The 22,261-nt window shown below is 42.3% G+C and overlaps 1 protein-coding gene across 6 annotated transcripts in view; it reads right to left on the bottom strand.

The window, feature by feature from the left end:
- nrxn2b (neurexin 2b) overlaps nucleotides 1-22,261 on the bottom strand; it is a 690,784-nt gene that overhangs the window by 497,511 nt on the left and 171,012 nt on the right. For 5 of the 6 annotated variants that reach the window (XM_047590093.1, XM_047590084.1, XM_047590056.1 and 2 more), the window contains exon 4: nucleotides 10,398-10,427. The exons of the other annotated variant lie outside the window; for it this stretch is intronic. In XM_047590093.1, coding sequence (XP_047446049.1) covers nucleotides 10,398-10,427 — 30 coding nt within the window. The remainder of the gene's footprint in view (nucleotides 1-10,397; nucleotides 10,428-22,261) is intronic. 6 annotated transcript variants of the gene reach the window in all.

The raw sequence follows: 22,261 nt of genomic DNA, 5'->3' as shown, positions 1-22,261 counted from the left end.
AAGTGAAGCTGCCAATAATGAGGTGTGACTAGCCTGGAAAACACAATGCGGGCCTCCAATCAATCTCAGACGGGGGACACGGGGACCGGGACTGTCACACACTTCGCTCTCTGCCATTTGCTCCACCCAAGGGGCTCACTGAAGGTCATGCTGGGTAGCCTCGGTCCAGCTCCGTCAATCAGCATTAGCGTCACGACCGTGATTACGAGTCAGGGCTGCCGCGACACGACATTAACTATGAAAATCGGATATTTCTAATACTGTTTAATGGATAGTTAATTAGATGGCATTTTTGAGCATGATAAAGTAACGTCTTACCTACATATATTCACATTTTATGCGTTTTGATTTTACTTTTCTGCAGATAATTTTGCCTCAAAGTTTAAGAAGCATCCATGATAGAAGTGGCCTCGAGACATTTGAGTCAACTTCGTCTGTGTCAGACCAATCAAACCCTATGGAGACGGACAAAAGAGTGATGCTGTTAGCCGTTAGTCGCACACGTCATCTGCTGCAGAGCTCCATCCATCTGAATTGATTTTATTTACATACTGGCTACTGCTGGTGACTAGGCTAGTTAGCTTGTGTCTTCTTGTTGGTTGCTAGCTAACTGCAGGCTTTCTCTGTCGGTTTTTCAGTTGGACAGGTCTTCTAAATGTGTTTTGCCTCGGATCTTGGCACAAGGGAGAAGTGTTGGTTGACATGTAATCATACATCCCATTACTTCTTACCACCTGAACCGCCCCCGCTACTGTCAGGGTGGCTGAAATGCTTTCATTTCCCGCTCACACTCGGGGACGAGATTACGTGGGCCTACTGCCATCGGCTAGGCTAGTTAGCTGGCGTGTGCTCCTTGGTTGCTAGCTGGTAGCTCATTGTTAGCCTGCTGGTCGGTTTTTCAGTTGGACTGGTCTTCTAAATGTGTTTTGCTTGGGATCTCATCCAGTGTAATAATGAATGCTTAGAATTTTATGTTTAGATTCTGCAGTTGCATCCACTGTAACATTAATAGTAACTTTAAAATCTAAACTTAAAAGGCACTGTCAACTGTGATTGAAGCTCTTTTTTCGCACGGGATTAGCATGAGCTGTGTCGAGAACAAGATGTGAGGACTTCCAAACGAGGGCCGTGAGAACAAACTTCTCGCTTTTAATGGAGCACCCAGTTATCTGGTGTGACTCAGCATCTTTGTGATTTCGGGGAGTGTTTTGAGTTTTTCAAGACTTTTCTTTTTTGTCCTGTTGCCACTTACAAGGGATGTGCTATAAATCAAAGTTGTCGCTGACCCATTCACCCATTCAGACCCATTAAATTACTGGTTCAAGCTTTAATGTGTTCATCGATAAAAGTGGGCCTGATTTAAATACGGGCAGGTCGCTCAAGAGTGCTACAGAATCAATAGCTTCATTACATCATGTTTTATTTTAAATATCAAATGAAAATTTGCAGAAGTAACAAAGTAGCAGAGAAGTAACCATGTATAGCATAAGTCTTCAACAGGGGTCAATGGCCCCTAGGGGGTCCACAGAGGTACTGCAGGGGGGTCACAAAATCTTTGGTTGATTTGATATTTTCTTTATATATTCTTTTAATTTCCCATCCAAAAACTTATTTTCTTTAAATACACATTAACACAAAACCAACATATTTTAGTAAAGGGATAAGGGATAGCTTAATATCGAATGCAAACTGGTAATAATAATGTATATTTATAAATAGCACTAGGCGGAGTTTAATATAGAACACCTATATAATAGGTAGGAGTCCCTACTTAATCTCTCATCAGTTTGGGGGTCCTTGGCCTGAAAAACATTGAATATCCCTGATATATAGTAAATTTGGGCAAAACACAGATATATGCTGTGTTTCCATTACCTCTAGAAAAGCGCAATAAAAACTGGCAATGGAAACACCTACATTCCAAAGACAAACCTCTCAAATATCTAAAATACTTTTACTTTTACTTTTTGGTCAGTTAATTGAAGTCCATTTTCCTCAAAGTGTAGTCTCGCGAAATTTCATAAATGTTACTTTTATTCTCATGTGTATGTCTCATGTGAATAGGATACATAATTTGCTCCTCTGATGGGTTGTAGGAGGATCCAGTTGTTTGCAGAGGTGTAGCAGCGGACACTCGCTCTATAATGACATCCAAATGGTGTGTTACATGACTAAAAGTCTTAAGGAATAGAGTCCGGCTTTCCCAGGATATAAAAATAGTACAACAGCATGAACTGCGTGGCACTGTATGCACATACCTACTCATCCCTGTCTTGTCTTTCTACAGTGGAAACTGAATGGAGCAGAATCATTCTGCTGTGGAGCTCCGTCCGTTTTAGCCCGCTGCTGTGTCAGGAGAAATTTCTGCCTGTGTGAGGACTTCTGTCAACCTGGTCTAATGTCTCTGCAGTAGCCTCGCAGGCTACAAGCCAGACAGTGCCCGTCCCCCCCCCAATGCCCCGTCTGCTAAACAGACTGGAAGAGGTCACTTCTAAATTTTAAATGATCCCTTCAGGTGCACGACGAGGTTGAATTTTTTAACAGGATGAAATCAAGCTCTGTGAATGATGTTGTAGTGGCTTAAACCTGGTTTAAACAAGGTCCTATTTAAACCTTCATCCTACATCAGTTGTGTTTCTGCTTCATCGACATGTTTATTCGGGCTTTATTGTGAGATTGACGCGTAAAATGATCGCTAAAGGCAACATTTTTAAATTCTGAAGTGAACATACGTAGCCAAACCTTCACCTAACCAGCAATTTAATTAAGACTGCTGCTGTGGTAGATTTGTTAACTGCTCCCTTTCTAGTCATTTTTATCATAAAAGAAATACAGGAAAAATTAATATTATAGATCCCCTCCAGACAAGTTTAAACTTATTTTAAAAAATAAAAAAAATAATTTTGCTCTCAATAAGCATTACAGTCTTTTTTTCCATAAAGGGGATTCGTTTAAAAATTTAAAACAAGATTTTCAAGTAAGAATTGTAAAATATATGAACATGAAATTATTTTTAATTGCAGCAGCTGGATGTGAGACATCTCCAACATCAATGGAGCTCGATTCTTAATGCACACGCCAAGTAGGCCTGAGGTTTTTATATCCCTCTCATGTCCTTGCTTCGCTTCGACTTACCTGCCATGAGTTTTGAGGTGATTTGTCTTTCATTTCACACCTTCCAAAGATTGGAGGAGAAATCCGTTTCAGACCGCGTTCAGTACAAAGGTTTAGCCCTTAGGGAATGTGAAGTGTCAGGAGGTCTAGTTTTAAACCATATGAATTGTGGAATCATTAATGTCAAGGCATAGACTGTATATAAATATGAACGATGCGTCCCCACTTCCTTGCATTGAACAAAGTGATGCTATATTCACATACAGGCGGTGTCGGCGTCTTATGAGTTTTGAGCCAGAGTCTGATCAGTCTTCAAGGGTGGAACAACGTGGAGCTGTGATATCGACGCTCCGACCACTAGGACTCGGGGTTAGGGTTACCCCTTAGGGTTAGGGTTAAACCCCCCTTACCCTAACCCCGAGTCCTGACCCTAAACCCTAGTCCTAACCCTAACCCCCAAGACTCACTCGTGCTTTCATTTAATTAATACTACGCCCTACTCTACCTTCACCAGTTACAAGGAAATGTTACACACTGTACTTTTTTTTTATGGATTGTTTGGAATGGCAGATAGTAGTCGCCATTATGTCACATCCCGTTTCTATAGCGTCAAATACCTAATTCAAACAAAACATATCCAAAAAACTGACACTTGAACATGTGTCACCATTACACTAAGTACCTGAAATCACATGAACCATCCTTGGAAAAAAAAAATAAAAAGTATATTATAGTGTTTTAGTTTGGCTCAAGTCCCATACACTAACATTGTGGACCTTACGACCTATCCTGCAGCCAGTCACCAGGGGGAGCTCTACTTGCTTTGGCTTTACTTTTGAAGAGCTGTTTGACTGTTCATATTTATACAGTATATATATCACACATGCTGATCTACTTAGGTTTCAGAACCTGGGGAATTATGTCAGTACTTTCACAATAACCGATGACAAAAGTGGCAATACAAGGACGAGGAGCAGCTGACGGTGTTGTCAAGCAACGGTGAACATTCCTCCTGCTGTTTGCAAACATACCAGAGTTGAGAGATATTAAAAGTGACAGTTAAAATCTCACCTCCAGTTTCCCCCATGCTGATCACGTCTCCCCAACGAATTTACCGTCTACTCTTGCTTCGTCTTCTGCTTTATTTTCCTCTTGTATCCTCACAGCAACGTATTACAAAAGTTACAGCACGTTGTTGTACCAGCGTCTCCGTTTACTCGCGAGATTAAATGAGCTACATTCAAAGCTCGCAGATCAAATCTAAATAATATCCTGTAGCGCGTGTCCTGCTGTTATTTTCAAAACTTGTGGTGTGTGTGTAGGAAGAAGAATAGGTACCTCGGGGGCTTGCGTGATGCAACTTTATTTCAGAATTGGGAAGGATTTTGAAACTTCTGCAGTGCGAGTCCAGCTTTTTGTGGGATCAAGACTGACTTAGAGAATTTGTGACGAATCCTGCTTGACAGTACGTTCCAATTTCAAGATATGGTTGAAGAAATTGTTTTTAATGATTAAAAAATGCTTTAACATTTAATCTCCATTTATGTAAATGATTATATATTTGAAAAGCGAGGATACATTTTAATTCAGCTCTTACTCTGTGTTAGATTAACCTAGCAGTATTTTTATTTATTTACTTACTGTGTTCTTACTAATTACTACTTCAGATCAAATCAAGCTGTAACACACAGGTAGTCATCACAGCGGCGTTGGCACCTCGTTTGCCGCCCATGAAAATGACAGAAAACCAATGCGACCTGGCAGCAGACGCAGCGGTAAACACTCGGCAATTGGGACAAAATGACAGCGGTACGTTTTCACCTTCTTAGATAATTAACAGAGCTCTACGAAGCTGTCCCTCAACAAGACACTTTGACTGGGAAGTCGTGAAAGAGGAGCAGGAGCACGTTTGAAGCCCTTAACTCTCAATATTCAGACAATTGTGTGTATTGTATTAACTTAAACTGCATTTGGTAAATGTTTTAAATTAAGGGTCAGGCTTCCGTTTTTATATTATCATTACACAAGCTTATTTTTAATATAGCAATCAATTTAGTCCAATATTCACAAAAAAAGGGATTTATGTTAAATGTGAGGTCAAAATTGGGAGTGATCACACTTTGCCTTTTTCGCACCAGTACGCTAAAGTACTTGGCAGCCGGGATTGCACAAAAGCATCACGGAGGACTCGCCACATTTCCAAAGATTTAGGTTGCCTCTTTTTATTCTGTCTATTTACGTCATTCCTCTTAACTCTTTAATGCTGGGATCAAGGCCCTTAGGGGCCCCCCCGCCATATGCTGCAGGTCTCTTTGGTCTTCTCGTCACTGAAGACAGGTCTTTATGAGACGGGCAGGAGTCATTGCCAAGCTGCAGGGTGGATTTGGAACCGATCCAATGGCTCCTTCTCAGGAAAACAGATAAAAGCCTGACCATTTAAAGAAAAACAAAAGCACAATGCTAAACCATTAGCATTGCTCATACAGCACTAGTAAACTCATACAAATTTGTTTCTGGTTTAAGTCACAAACCAGTTGGACAATTGTTGGCGTGATCATCTGCAACTTAAGGTGACTGCTGTTTAATTTTTGTATGAATGAATGTGAATACAAAACGCCTCACAGTAAATCAATACTGTATTGTTGTGAGTTTCACTGCACTCCAGTGTTTTACATAGGCTTGACTAACATGGCAGGGCCACTGCCCTCGGCGAGCTCAGACAGAGATGGCTATCTTGGCGCAGACCTAGTCCATTTCATTTGAGGTTAGATACAGATCACGCTGGATATTCCCTTCATTTTGTGTCCAATATCTCCAAGGAGATCTACATTAAACTTGCCAAGAGACAATATCTCCCAGGCCCTGGTTAATTTGATTCCCATTTCTTTCGTCCTATCTTTCACTTGAAAAGGATTTTTTGCGGCAAAATACGGCATCTGTTTTTTTCTTTTTTTTTATAATTATTTTATCTCAACGTTTTACCTATTTAATGTACTCTATACTGTACACTATACTTAAATGAGTCTAAAAAACTATTTACTTGTGAAATAAGTATGCAGGCCAGTGTTTGTGGTGGGCAGCAGTCTTAGAGGCAGGCAGATAGAGATCAGCAGTGACTGAAGCCTGGGGTTTGTCCTTCCTACAGCTGTGAAGGACAGCCTTGGGTTTGAGAGGAGACTGACATTGATTTTCTTGGCCCGGTTATGTGATGGCTGAGACGCCTGCCTCTGATCCTTCAGACCGACCAGAACCTTTCTTTTTGTCGAGAACATACCTATCCTCACATGCGTGGACGTGTCCTGTGCATGCACACATTTAGTTAAGAGTTGATGCCTCGAAGCCTGAAGTGTGCCTAGATCCACCGGTAGAAAAAAAAAAAAAAAAAAAAAAAAAAAAAAACATATAATAGGTTTATTGATTTTTTTCCCTCTTTTAAGATGTTTTTGGCCTGTCCTTTGGGAAAAAAACACTGTATTAATTCTGGCTACAGGGTAAATCGATATCAATGGCCAGCCAGGCACTGCTTGATGAAACAAGCATAATCAGCTACTTTACTTTGAACTCTGATAATATGGCATCTATCCTCCAGGTTATTTACCTTGTTACATTCTTTACATAGCTTTTATTTAACTCGGTCGTGGTAAGGAAATAACACAATAAAATGACAACATATTGCTACAGTAGCCCTGTTGTTTAATCTCCAAAGGAGCTACGTGTTGGAGCTCTAATGGATGCCTGGGCTTGGTTTGGAGGCTACTTTCTTGTGGAAATTACCGACAGAGAACTGGTGGACATACACTTCAAAGGGGCTCAGCTGTGCATTCGACTGATTCTTTTACAACTTTTACCACAACTCTTCCCTTCCTTAAAAAAAAGAAAAGAAAAGTTGCAGTTTCAGTCACCATACCAAGTTTAGATCATGCTACATTTTGGGGACCGAGTGCACAGGAATTGCCGAGCTGTGCCCTTGACATATTCTGGATGCTGAGATCAGGACACGTCTCCGGGGAGATGATAGAGATGGCTGGACGCTCTAATGTCAGATTTCCTATTCCTCCGCTATGCTCCGTTATCTCCATGTGTGCTCGGGAGTAAACAGTCAGCCCGGTTTGGGACGGACTGCGGTCCAGGATAGAGTTAAACGGCGGTCGGCCGTGTGAATCGTTAAAGCAGGGGAGAGCTGGGGCTGCATAGAGATGAAGGGATTATGGTTATGATTTATCTGCTTGTGGCAGTGGATGTCTGCGGGGCACGTGTTGTGTCTTTGTGTTAAGCCATACAGGAATAATGAACTGGTCAACATCTAGATCCAGAAAGTGGATACAACTGAGAGGAATCGTTTTACATAAGTTTTCTCCTGGGGTGAGCTTTGGTTAGGAATTGGGATTTAAAATGCATTGGATTGGCAAAAAAAATAAAAAATAAGTAAAAATCCAGAGATAAAAAGAAAAATGTTGAGATGAAAGTGATTTTTTTTTCCTTTGCAGAGTTGGAATGAAGTAGTAAAAAGTATGTAAAAATAGTGGTGGGTAGAAAATAGCAGGGGTCTGGTATGGCTGAGGAATTGACATAGAAGTCCCATTTTACGGCATCTGCTTAAAGAGATTTTGTTTTTCTTTGATAGAGATGGAATTTATTCACACTAGTGTATAGTGCAATGGTTTGTGGGGTTTGTATGTTTACACCTGGACCTCAATCTCCCAGTGTCAACTCAGGGACTGTGTGAGGATGGTTTCAGTCATTCTAGGTAGTTAATACAATGCTGATGGATGTTCAAGTGTCAATTTTTAGGATGAGTTTCATTGTTGGTAGTTATCTGACCCTATGAAAACAGTGACATAATGCTGACTACGAGTTGCCATGGGAGGTTATCCATAAAGTGAAAGAATAGAGCATAGTATTAATTAAATGAAAACGCAAGTGAGTGTGGTCGGGTCAATAATATCGTGGCTCCAGTCTCGGACTGTACTGATCAGACTCTGGTTCCAAAGATGGCGGCGCTCGTATCCCCGGGAACATAGCTTCAGTTTGGCCAATGCAAGGAAGTGGGGACACGTCAGACATATTTATATACAGCTTGTGGTTCAGACCTCTCATAAAACACAAGTGTGTCCCCAACAACTGAGTGCGACTAGATCTGGGAAACAGGCAAGTAGTGTTTTTTTTTGTTTTGTACAGCACGTTCGTAGCATATGCTAACGTGGCAGAAAATGTGGAACAGAGCTAAAGCAGGCACAGGTTAAGCTACTATTTATTTCTTCTCTTCCAGGGGTGAAATAAATAAATAACTAATAAATAATAATAGAGTTTAGCTTTGTGTTTGGGTGTGCAGGTCATGGTTCAGTCCTGTATCCTCAATCCACATCCCCCTACCCAAACCAGGGTCTGAAGCCTCATCCCACCCTTTCCCTCCCAATTTAGTGAATAGCAATAAAAAGGGCTAAGCTAATCTCTGGGTAGGAGATTACAGTGAGATCCAGGATGCTGGAACTCATTGCTAAGTCTTCTTGAGACGTTCTGGGTCCAACTTAATGAAACATCAGTGTTGGCTAGGCTAGTTAGCTTGTGTCTTCTCATCGTTTGCTAACTGGTAGCTGACCGCTAACCTGCTGGTTGTTTTGTTTTCAGTTGGACTGGGCTTCTAAAGGTGTTTTGTCTGGGATTTTGGCGTTGTTTCCTTTGTATTAATCAAAAGACTGATAATAAAGGATAATAAAGGCTGTGGCCACTATTGAGGAAACACAGTGACTTAACTTCACATGGATTTTTCTTTTCAATGTACTTATTATTTTGGATTGTCAACAGCCACAAGGACAGAATATGTTGAAGTCGCTGTCTGCTGCAGCACTTAAGCTCCGGCAGTAAAGAATTGACTATGTGGTGTCTTTGTTGATGTGTCAGAGTGATATTATGAAGTGAAGACACCTCAACTACTAAGTGAAACGTTTTAGTGTCTTAACAAATGATAAGAGAATAGGGGGAAAATGAACGCAATGTGAAAAGAATTAGGTAAGTCTGTGTGAACCGTGAGCTCCACTGACGGAAGAGATGAAGCTGTTTCCACCCTGGCAAAGGTCAGAACATGCACCGCACTTGTTATCTTCGTTCCTCTCTTGTGAACTTTGCTTGAACACACCACTCTTTTTTTTTTTTTTTTTTCATGAACGCTTGTGCTCTGGGAGGACAGGGCCAGAGAAAGGTCAGAGAGCGAGGAGAAGCAAACTGTGAAGGAAAAGAAATGGTCCTGCAAAAAAAAAGTGTGCAGCTGAAAATGCACTTTGGCTGCGGAGGTACACAAGATGACATCAAATGTTCACATCAACTCTGTATCTGCTTGTGATTTAAAACCGCTTTGAAAGATATTTCAAATGCACGAAAGGTCATGAGATAAGGAGGAGGAAAATCAAGGAGACGGGAAAAAGTGTGGCAGAGGTGTAACAGCTGTGGTGGGACATGTGCGTGTGCTGTAAATGTACACAGAAATAGCATCGATACAATCAAGTGTTCATAGCAACGTCAAGACAATTTCAGAGATTTGCTCTTAAAACAGGAGAACATGTACAGTTTATCAGCACTTGAACCGTTGCCCTTTAAGAAGCTGAATGCCAAACAATAGGAATGTAAGCAGAGTGGTGATGACAAACTCTGCACATTCGGAACAACACTTTCACCTTGAAGTGTTAGTGAATGGAAGTCTGGACACAGTTTGATTTTGGAGCTTTGACCAGAAAACACATTTCCAACAGAATCAGCAGTTTTCTTTTTTTTGTTTTGTTTTGTTCTTCAAACCCAAGCAGAAGGGAGAGCAGAAAAGTGTTACCTTCAGCCCCCCGGGGTCAGGTCGTCGGGGTCAAAGGTGGTCAGAGGTGAAGGTCCAGGACGTGAGCCATAGGACAGGACAAAGGGTGGGACACACATTGGTGGAGGTCACGGAAAAGCGCGGAGATATGGAAGCAGGGGAGAGGGAGGTGGAGGAGGAGGAGGAGGAGGGGGGGAGAAGCAGGAGGTACAACCAAAAAAATGGAAGAGATGTGGAAGGTGACGAAGAAGGGGACACCAACCGGGTCGGATGTTGCGGAGGATTAAAAGGCAAGGGAGGATTTTGGAGGGGGGGTGGAGGGGAAGGAGGGATATGGCACAGAGGGAAGGGGGAGATCGTGGGGGAGAAGCGGTACTCTCGAAGGCTTTGGAAGAGGGGTGGTGAGGGGGGAAGAGGCTGATTCAGTGCCTCTAAAAAAAAAAAAAAAAAACAGAACCAAAATAAAAAAGGAATGAACCCATACCTTGGTCGTTTAACGTCAGGTGCGCCAGACCTTGAAAGGGAAAAAACAGAAAAAAAGAACAGAAAGAGGAAGAAAAGAAGGTCATAAAAGGCACGGGAAGAAAAAAAGCATTGTCACAACGTTGGACTGCAGTTTGTGACAGACATCCTGGGGCAGACTCGGATGTCAGAGTTCAAATCAAAGGTAAAAAAAAAATAATAATAAAAAAAAGGAAAAGGAAAAGAGAGAAAGAGAGTGAAGGAGAGAAAGAGAGAGAGAGAAATAGAAACAGAAAACAAGCAAACACTTCTTGAGTGAGGTGTGGGGGGGTTTAGAAAAAAAAGCATTTTCATTTGGCGCAACCCCCGAAGGCTATTGCTCTCACAAATGCTTTTTTTTCCTCTGGAATACTTATGGAACACAGAGAACTGTTTGGCACAAAAGGCTTGAACTGGATTCCTGCTCTCCTACTGTACTAGGACTAAAGAAAAAGAGTCTGAGCTCTGCAAGGTCTCACACAGGTAAGGTCAGAGATACAGCTGGAAAAACGCTGCAGGATAAAACACCACCTGTGGGAGTACAGCAACACAATAGCCACTTACTAGCACTGCGCATTGTGCACGAACACATCCACGCTGAGATCAATAAGCGGTCGCCGACAAAATTATGAACGAGGAACAATCCAGAAATTCCCTCGTAAATATTCAAAAATATCATTCATAGGAAAGTCTCGATGGGGCTGATTTCTGATCAAACACAACTGCTGTTCATTCAGCCAATCAACAAACATCCCCAAGGGAACTGGAAGCGCAGACTTGTAAATACCAACACACAAGATCAATTCCTTAACCCTTTAGGACCGAACGGATCGCCGGCAATCCGTTAAAGCTTGTGGTCGTTGAATTACCGTAACGCACAATGGTTTCCACTATTGAGAAAATTTAAGGTCTGGCTGAACACTGGGACGTCGCACTTTTGTCTGAAAGACCTTCGTGACATCATCTTGCGTCGGTCCCCAATCTGCAGAATGTGCAAATTCTTAGTGTTAAGCCACACCTTGAATTTCATCCATTGGTGAGTTACGGTAATTCAGATACGAAAAGCTTTTTTTTTTCTTTATCCGTGTGCAGATGTTTGGTCTTCAAGGGTTAAGCTGAAGTAAAGATATAGATAGATATAGTTGGCTTAGCTGAACTCAAAACAACCTCTCCTTAGCATAGAATTCTTAAAAACCAATGTAATACACTGAATGGCTCAAGCGGATTTAACCCCAGGCAGCGCTGGGGTATAAACAACATCATGTCTGTCGGACTAGAAGAGTCAAAAGGTTAGATCTTTACAGGTCAGCTGTTCTTTTGCTGATCGATACCATTTCAGACGGCCCACACTTGGCACCACCTGCAAATGGCTCTTAAGTAATCCCTCGAGAATAAAGGAAGCGCAGTTCTTGAGCCTTGGAGTACTGAGCTTTACTTGTCGTTGGAATATCATCATTCACAGGGCATGAACAGGAGCCCAACAAGCAGAAAAGTAAAGCTATTTGTCACCTAATAGAGTTTTCAGACTCGAAGAGAGTCACGTGGCTGCAGCTGATGAATTAGCTATTGGAAACATTTTTGTTCTTGATACAGGTTTATAGTTCGGTAAAACATGGCTAAACGTACGCTATATTATGACCTCAGTGGCAGATCTCTACATGTCTTAATTTAGTAGACATGTAGCAGCACTATCTATGGCAGTGGCGGGCCATGCATTTTCCTCGTAGGCCTTCAATTCCAACCTCATACAACACACCTCACAATAGGATCCTTACGATGCCAATGCTTATGACACCGGACATGAATGCCATTAGTAGAGCAATTAACTCAATTCAGCAGCCACCAGCACCATATACATCAAATCCAGCAGAAGCATCAATGTTAACCCAATAAAATGCCAAAAATATACATAAAAGATGTAAATGTAATTAATTTTACTCACCAGAACTTAACAATTTAGAGTCCTTCTTGGGGCCAAGGGTAGCGCTCACAGTTGCTGACCTGAAAGTGGCGGACACACCCTTTTCCCGGCTGGGTCATGCGACCTAGCTCCAGGTTTGGTGGCCTTTCCTCACAACATCCAGCTTTGCCCTCAAAGTCGGATGTGAAAATGTCTTTCTAAGAATATCCGCGACGCAGTCGGCAGCCTCTCCTCCTTCCGCCGTCGTGGGTTCAACGAATAGCTATCGAAACGCAAAAGCGCCAACACTTCCGTAGGCCACAGGGAAGGCCTGAGAACCGGTTAAAGGAACAGCGTCATTATCTCAAGCTTCAGCCGCCTGCAGGTTTAATTGTGGAGGCCCAGGCGGATTCCTTTGACTACGGCAACGCGTGACGACTGAAATATTGTTGGATAAAAGCTCTAATTCCAAGTTACACTGTCAGAAGCACCACGGCTGAGAGACAGACCAGCCATAAAGTAAATGAAGAGCATAGGCTAATGGGATCAGGTTGATAAGAGTAATGGGAAAATACTGAAAAAGGAAGTTAGAGATTTTGATAAAGTTTAGGCCTGCAGAGAAGGCTTTGCTGGTCCAGATGGTCCGCCACTTAAAAATGGTAATAATTCAGTCCTCTTACATCAAGGATTCGCTAAAACACTAATGTCAGATCTCTAGCACTCTAGTGGCACCAAGCCTCAGCTCCTACGACGGTAGTTACATTTAGACCACGGATCAGCTAAGGTAGGTACTCGACATCTAAGGTTACCTAAACATCCGATGCCTGCCCGTTGTTGTTTTTTTCCTTGCAGACAGCAAGAAACGGAAAGTCTCTAAAAACAAATTAGCACACAACTGGCGTCTAGCTGTTACTCCACAGTACGAATGCACAAGTGCATCTTTGCTGCCACCAGTAGGCAGGCAAATCAGAATGCAAAGGCGACAGAAGCTAAAATGACTCTTAACTACAAGCTGTTCCTATTGTCCTCCTTCTTAATAACATCTGTGATTCAGGGACAGAGGAAATATACAGGCAGAGTGTTTTATTTATCTGTCTGCAGTCCGTTTCCTGCCGGCCCTTTGCAGGGAGTCCAATCATTCTCACTCTGCCTCCTTCTGTTTTTGTTCCCTTGCTCATAATCCATTAAGGAGATAAGGCGAAGGCTCCTGCAATGAAACAGAATGGCGCTGTCGCTGCATACCAAATCATTCAAATACACCCCCCACCGCGGCCTCATCCAGCTCGGGCGGGCAGGCGGGCGGGCAAGCACAAGAAAAAAAAGAAAAAGAAAAGTCAGCGGTGAAATTTTATGGAGAAGGACGACAAGAAAAGGCAAAGAGTAGTAGGTTAAGAAGAAACGCAGCCAGCAGCGGCGGCAAGTTGTCAAGCGGCGTCTTCGCAGCCGGCGTTAACCAGGGATCCACAGACAAAAGCCAAAAATCAATCAGACCGACTCTTTCATTCCGAGATATGGCATCAGAAGGTAAATTGCAAACCATTTATTTTCACACAGCATTTCTCCCAGAACAGAAAGCCACATCCACGCGGGCAGACGCAGCCAGTCGCACACATTATGTCGTGTTGGCACAAACACTGGACGGCAGACTCTCAACATGCCAGATCCCAATCAGGGTGTGACAGCTTTTCGCTTGCGAGTGATTTGAGAGAGACGGGCCGGCGTGACGGAAAATTTAGATTACTGATCACCGTGAGACATCCGAATACAACGGACGTAAGGAAACGCTCCGTCTCTCTTTACTTGCATCAATGCACGTCAAATCACCAGAGCCGCAAGCGCTGTTGCTCGACGCGTCCTCGGAAATCCGAGGCCAAACTACGAATTTTCCCATCTTCCCTGACATCTGAGCGTTTGATTGCGTCCCTTAATTCGGCGGCGGCTACAGATGGGAGGAACGAACGGAAACAGGAGCGGCTTCTGGGTAGCGGCTGCGATTGGCTGGTCGTGATTGAGTGGCAGATGGAGCAAGGTCATAATTCTGTCATTAGAGGGACACGTGCTCGCGTCTTATCTGGCCTGCCCTCTGTTTTTTCCACTGTTCTCCACCTTTTCTCCCCCCGCCGCCCCCCACCTTCCCCGCATGCAGCCTTCCATTAGCCAGCTGCAGCTGCCTCCTGCTCCCTTCTTCCTCGTCTGCCACTTCCGTACGCTCTTCTCTCAGGCCCCGCGAATGCGGCCCCGCCATTGTTTCGCGGAGCGCTCATCCCGTCGGCCCCTAAAAAACTCTCGTCCTGCCGGAGACTGAATGCATTCATCAAACATCTACAAATAATTACTGTGGATTTTTGCAAGAAGATGAGCGGTAATTGATGAGCGCACGGGGGAAAAGTGACTGAGCGTCGAGGCGAGCGTCAACAGTCCCCCCGAAATTCTCCCGCATCAATAAAGGACGAATCAAGACTAATTACGGGACCTTAAGTTGTTGTGACATCTTATTTGGACACGCGTCACAGTGCGATGAAGGTGAAATTAATAAAGACATATTTGTTAAAAGACGCGTTTGATATGTAGGGAGAATCCAGCGTGTTCCTGGACGACTTTCTAGGCCAAGGGTGTCAAACTTGCCCAATTTGATCTCAAGTGGGTCGGACCACGAAGATAATAGCATAATAACAACAACTTGAGATGTTTTATATTTGTTTTGCTGCTAAGAAATTAGAAAAATACTTACATGGAAAAAACTATTGTTCTTTTCTTAAGAAAAATAAGTGTAATTTGGGCTCATTGCTGTTCCATATTGTTCTATAAATAAATATACATTATTATAATTTTATACTAAATACTAAGCTATCCCTTGTCCCTTTACTAAAATATGTTAGATTTATGTGAATGTGCATTTAAAGAATATTTGTAGGGGGAAATTTAAAAAAAATAAATATATAAAAAAAGTCTAATCAACCAAACATTTTGCAACCCTCCCTGCAGTACCTCTCTGGGCCATTAGGGGTAGCAGACCCCCTGTTGAAGACCGATGTTCTATGTGATTTTCCCACTTTACAAATTCACGGCACGGGCCGCATTCGACCCTCTGATGGGCCGCCCTTGGCCCACGAGCCTTATATCTGTCGCCCGTTTCCTAGGCGTTAATCCATCGCGGACGTTCCTCAAATATTTGCAGAGTACGAGCGTCATCACTCTGCACACATACGCGCGCGCACCAACAACAGATGCGTCGGGTCTCACACACTCAGAGGGGGCTGAGAAAAATGAGGGGTCGGGAGCCGTTATCTCGTTCTACCCCTTCTGCACTTTCCCTTCACTTTCTATATCCCTCGTTCATCAGATGGACACGCTAGCTAAGTCAGGAGGAGGAATGAGTTTGCCTTTGAGGCCCCCTGCGGTGTCGGGGTGGCATGTTAAATAGCATTGTCCTCCAAGGACTCTTATCAGCATATGGCCACTGCAGTTTAAGTGCCTCCTGAATGAAAGCACATACCATACTGACACAAAAGCCTCTTCTTTACTTATCCGAAAAGGTGGTCCCGCGACAGCAGTTAAAACATATTTTAAGGACACTGCCTCCGATGACTTTAGCGGGCGCAAGCATTCGCAAAGAGAACTGTCGGAGTACATAAACGTCAAGAAATGTAAAAGAAGAACAATAAATCCCTTTACGGCCGGCTTACTGCTCGGCGCGCCCGTTGCACGAGGTATAAAACTGCACACTATCCAAAACATTTGACGTGTCCACAAATCAATAGCTTTTTACAAGGCCCGGGCCAAGATAAAGTTTCACTATGTGATCATTGCTGTATATCGTTTAGTGGGAGGGAAAAAAAAAAAAAAAAAAAGTACAAGCATGGGTCTTGAGTGCTCCGAAACAAACCAGGGCAATTTGTAAAAACACCTGCTTAAAGATGTCGGAAAAGTGGCTCTGATTGAGCGCGAGCAATATTCATCAGAGCGGGCTGTTCTATAATGTAGTGTCTTTGAGCGGCTTAATATTGAAACTGTGGCAGAAATTTAAAGTGCTTTAATAATTCATCGTGGATATATATTGTGTAATAGAGAGAAGAATGAAGATAGTTGGAGGTAAGGGGCTAAGAACACCTCCGCAGTCTTGCTTTCATGTATTTCAGCGCTCTGAATTATTAACACGGAGCTCGCCTGTTTCAAAGGAAAGAGAGTTGTAGTTCTGTGAATTAACATCGGGTGCAAATCTGGCTCGCCGGACCCGCGGACACGCACGGGCGTTGTGAAGTAACCGGCTGCAGCTCAAGGGGGAGGACTTGTCAATCACCTGACGTCCGCGCCTCACGAGGCAGCTGGTGGATCGTGAGAACGAGCGGACACCTTGTCAGACGAGCTTTGCGCTGGTGGCAGTGGTTCAGATCGATGTGCGCCCCGCGAGAAAACGCTGGCTGCTGCAGCATGTGTTTTAGATATAATGACAATCAGTTCATTAAAAAAATAAATAAAATACTGATGGCTCCCAAAAGGGTTAGCTCGGATACTGCATTAGCATTAGTTGTATCTGAACTGGAATGGCTCAGAAAAATAAGAGCAGAGGAGAGGCCCTGAAGGGTTTTCTTGTTGGGAAGATACTACTTAGCACTGCATGTTTTAGGGCGGCTGAAGCCTTTTTTTTGTTTTGCAAAAAAAAATGCTGACAAATTCAATACAAAAATAGTTTAAATAAATAATTATATATGATCATAAATCTGTCCATTTCCCTTCACTTCATAGGTGGATCGATCCTCTTCATTGCGTCTTTATCCTATCCATTCCACTCATTAATATTAACTTAATTCAAGTAATATTTTTCAGGGTTTGGAATCTGTGCAAAACATTTGAGAGCAAACTTTCGTTGTGTTGTGATCGAAAGCCTCGATGCTGATCGGTTATTAATAGTTAAAGCTGGAACTTGTGTTTTGTTGTAACAATGTCTTTAAAAACAGACTGAAATTATTTGCAGAAGTTTTTGGACACTACGTTCGCCCATCTCCTGGGGACTAAACCTCCCCTGTCCTTAAAACCTAGTGACGCCCCTGCTACCTATCTTCAGCACTGAACCACAGCTATATGATGACACTAAATCAGCAAAGTAATGTAAAAAGTAAAGTGAAACCTGAGCATATATGCACTTCATTAGCTGCACTGGTTTTTACCTGCATTACTGCAGTCACGGTATAAGATAAAAGATATGCGCCCTTTGTGGGAAGGATTTTGAATATATGCAGGCAGAAGTTAACTTTGTAGGATTTAATAAACTTTAATAGGAGAAAATGTACCGAAAGATGTGGATATAAGCATATTTCTCGGTTTATTGCCCGCGGTTATCAGTGTATCTGGATGTCTGAAAATCAGAGCAGAATTCTCGTCTGTGCGTGGAGATGCCACTGGGAACCGTTGAGGCCGGACGAGGCACTTAAGCTAAGCGAGCGAAGCATTAAATCTTTATGGTCACCTTCCACTTTACACAGCAGCATCCGCCGTCATCTGTCAGGAACAATGCGCAGAGTTGTTGGGAAGCCTGTCACGCAACGCGATTTACCACTCCATTTTACAATAACACGTACCCGTGTGGCATAATTAAGGTAACACACGTTATGAAAACCAAGACTACCATGACACACGAGCTAAAGGAACACTTTTTCCCTATATTGGCTAATTACTACGAGCGCTGTGCGAATAAAAAGTAAAATTAAAGATATAAAGCATGAACTTAAAACCTCTCAATGCAACGTTTGTACTCATATTACAAACCGCTTTGAGTGTTTTTTATTAAATAAATATATTTACTGTGCGTGTGTGGGAAGATCATAAAGGATCACAAAGGAAAATATCTCATAACTAGATATCGTGCTCTCCCGTATCACATAATAAACACCACAACGCTCAGTGAATCACTTTGACTCCCACTTTTTGTTCATTAAGACGCAGCTAATATATCATGGGATATGTTTGCGAAAATAAATCAGTGTGTCTCGGAGACTAGCGAGGGGTAGAGATTGTACAGTTGCTGTTCCATCTTAATTAAACTCTTCATAAATAAATTGGACCTCCATATGTCAAGCCGGAGGACTTGGACTAATTTTAATGTTTTAGCCATTGAAGCTAAGACACAGAAGGGAAGTGGATGATTTCTTTCACTTTTGCTAATTTACTCGAGACGGAGTGAAGATGCTCGGAGGAGCTCCGGCATTTAACCGGCTTTTAAATAAAACCACAGTGCATTCACTTCAAAGGAGGAACACTGGCAAATGCAGCAGCCTCGTGTCCTAGAGTGTTTCTGCAACATTTAGACCGGAACTACCTCCCGTCCATCCGTCCATTGTTTGGGTTTTTACCATTTACCAAATGTTATGGGTTTCTGGCCTGGAAATCCAATGCTAGGTTCATCTCGTAAAATCCAATATATTCTCTATCTGACCTCTATTTTCCTTTCATTTATGAGGTCAAAACTCATCAGTAGTCCCCATGGAGGTCTGGTGCACCCTCTCAGAGCATCCATCTGTCCTTCCTCTCCCCCTGCCTAATCTTCATCTGCCAGCGCCGCAGATGTACCCTACAACCGTTCCCCGGTCCATCCGCCCTCTTTCAACAGCCAATTTCATGGAATGAATGGCTCTGATTGCCACTTCTGGACTCTACTCATTAGAGAAGCTTAAAGAGGGGAGTGGGCAACAAAATGCATGGCGTCCGTCACAGCTTTTTTTTTCTTCTTCTTCTTCTTCTTCTTCTTCTTCTTCCTCGGAGGTTGGAAACTGTAATTGCAACATCAGAAGTGATGGAGAAACCGGCGGCATTGATGGAAGGAAGGAAGCCAGTCCTCGAGTGGATGATTAGCACAAGATGCAACCGCGACCCCTAAATGCAAAACTGCTGAAGTACCTCAACTACACACACAGACACCCAGAGTCCTCCATTCACTCATCGTACTCTTGTAATATTTCTGATCACGTGGTTTCATACTGATTTGATTTGAACACTGGGAGATACAGAGGCTTCCTCCATTTTTGCATTTTTTAATCATACAGAGCTATTAGTATATAAAGCACAGTTAAACCACGGCATTACGTCAGCAAAAATATTGCCACCACAAGCATCACGGATGGATGGGTTTTAGAAGCCATTACTCTGTGTTTTTGGAATACCACAGCATCTGTCTCTCTAAATAAAATAAATGTTTTAAATAATTTCTGGCAAGATGAGAGTTGAATCTGTCTACACCAACTTTAAAACTTGTCGTTAATTGTCAAGATGAGAAATCTAAGTAGAAGCAAAAACATTAGCGCTCTCAACTTAAAGTGGCTGTTGATATGAATTCAGTTAAATTGATCTTAACTTGGAAATGTGAGTTCATTACAAGATAAAATTAGTTTTCTTCAAAATAATGTAACTGATTAAGTTGTTTCAACTCACAGTATCAAGTGGAAACAATAAATGATCATTGCTTATGACTTCAGTTGATACAGAGGTTTTCTTCAGGTTCATTTCTGAGGCAAAAGGTGAAGTTTGGTTTTTAGGATAGACTGACTTGAAATGTTTTACAATGGAGTTATTAGCAAACAAAATAAATGATCATCCTCTACCAGTGATACAAATGCCCAACCCCAAAGTTGATAGGTTTTTTGGTATTATGACTAGGGAATATTGGTTCATGGTTGTGATGTTGAAAATTACACAGCCCAAATAATACTTTTCATTAAAAAAAATTCAGTAATTTAAACACTTTCAAAATGTATATGTGTAATAAATGTTTAACTGGGGAGGAGTGGTGAAACTTAAACAACTGATTGCTTTGTATTCACATGATTAATATTGAATGAAGTAAAAAAAAGAAAGAATTGAATTGAATGAAGTACTAATTGGTATCGGTATCTTTTTATGGTTACTGGTATCGGTACTGGTATCGAACATTTTTTTAATTAGGACCGCTGCAATTGCAAAAGCAATCCCACATTAGTGAAATAAAGTCAAAACAACAACATCACCTCCTGGTCCTCCGAGCTGTGGAAGCTTAAGTCAGAGCCAAAGTGATCTACAGGGACATTACCGCGAAATAGCACCTTGCCTTGAGCGCTTGTTGATGTTCAATGCTTCATTTTGACAATCGTCCCCCCACCCTTTCAGCCTGCATTTAGGAGCTCACCGCTGTTTCTCTCCGCTAACAGCACCACACTGTGTACTGAAGATTTGTCATTGTGTAAAAAAATAAAAATAAATAAATAAATAAAAAATACATAAAAAAAAACACATAAAAATAAAATTGTAATGACTTTCTCCGAAATCGTGGCTCCCTGTGAGCCTGCCTTTGACAGGGCGACTTCCTGTCTTGTATCAGGGGGTGGGTTCCCAGCAGGTAACTACAACAACATCCCATAATGGAGAATTAATGTCTTCCAACTGAGACAACGCGCCAACTCCATTTAACTCATTGGGTCGGGTAAACACCATTATACCACGGAATCCGCTAAGCTCCTGGAAGTTCAGAGAGCTGAGTAATTGTGGCAAACATTAATGGAAATTTGTGTAACAAATGTAGTTGTAATTCATAAGCTGCTTGATTTGACTGAGATTTGAAAGGATCGACTGGTGCATCCTCCTGGCTCACAACAGCATGTCGGGGTGTTTCTTGGCTGCGCGATGGCTGGATAAAAGGCTGTGAAGGAGTTGCTTCAACAGGCTCTTCAACAAGTTCAACAGTGGAGAATTCTGCTCTTAATTGTCCTTAAAGCCGTGTAAGTGAATGCTAAATGATTTCAAAGTAAGCCAATGCACTAGGCTGTCATGAGGAGTGTTCTGTATGCGAGAGATGGAAAATATCAGAAAGAAAAGAGTGGGGAGACGTGAGTGTTGTTTCAATTTTCGCCGACAATCGCGATGCTATGCCACAACATGGAAACACTCAATCCCAAATGAACTGGAGTTGCCGAGACAAAAAAGACAAAAAAAAAAGTATCTTGTTTAGTTTCAGCTGCTAAGCAAAAGGCCCCGCTGCTTGCTTTCATCTTGCCAAACTCTAATTAGGCAAACTGAACAAATAACAGGGAGAGGGAGAGAGGAGTCCTTCTGAATATTCAAACAAAGGGGCTTCCGAGTTTGAGCGAGGAAGGGGAACCCGGGAGAAGAGAAGTGGGAAGAGACGATCACAAGGAAATTGAACGCCACCGAACCTTGGAAACAAATATTTTAACAATGTCAAACGTATGACAGACACTGGCCGAAACCTAACCCTGTGTCGGACAACCGTCCAGTGCGTTCAAATCACGTGACCGATTTAAGTCGACATAGCAGCAAGACGCAGCGTCACTGAATCTTTGTTTCAACTTTTGTAGAAAGTGCTAACTTCATAAAAGGCCACGTAAAACTAGACTTACTATAAATAATTGATGGGAAACTTTTTCCTGAATGTTTCCGTCACGTTGGTGCACGTCTGGGGCACGGGACAAACGGTGAAAAGCTAAACGCTAGCAAGCAGAGACCGCTACCTAGTTTCAAATGCTGAAATGATGTGTCAACAATGGTTGCTAAGGAAGAGGGAAAAGTTGTGGGAGTGACGCTATATTCAGTCTAACGAGCATCTGTAGCCAATGAGAAAGACGACAGACAAATTATTACTTATTGTTACACCTGACAGTTTTGTAAATGTCGAAAAATCAAACTTTTTCCTACTTGGATTTCATGTTTTAGTGTGGTTTTAGGTCCAGTGTGTTAATACAGTTTGTCAAAATTAAAACAAATGATTGTAAAATGACATGTGAGGTTGTGCTGTAAAGAATGACACCAAACAAGGCAATGTAAACCGTTTTTAAAACCAAAAGTAGTCAAAAACGGCCAATTATACTCTGGACTCCAGAGGGTTAATAAAACCATGGAAGAAGAGAAAAGGTCACACACGGATGTAACAGCTGGAGCAGGGTGAGGCTTCTTCCGCTCAGAAG

The sequence above is a fragment of the Mugil cephalus genome, chromosome 1 (genome assembly GCF_022458985.1).
Source record: "Mugil cephalus isolate CIBA_MC_2020 chromosome 1, CIBA_Mcephalus_1.1, whole genome shotgun sequence".
Taxonomy (NCBI): Eukaryota; Metazoa; Chordata; class Actinopteri; order Mugiliformes; family Mugilidae; genus Mugil; species Mugil cephalus.
This window is presented reverse-complemented; position numbering and strand designations above follow the sequence as displayed.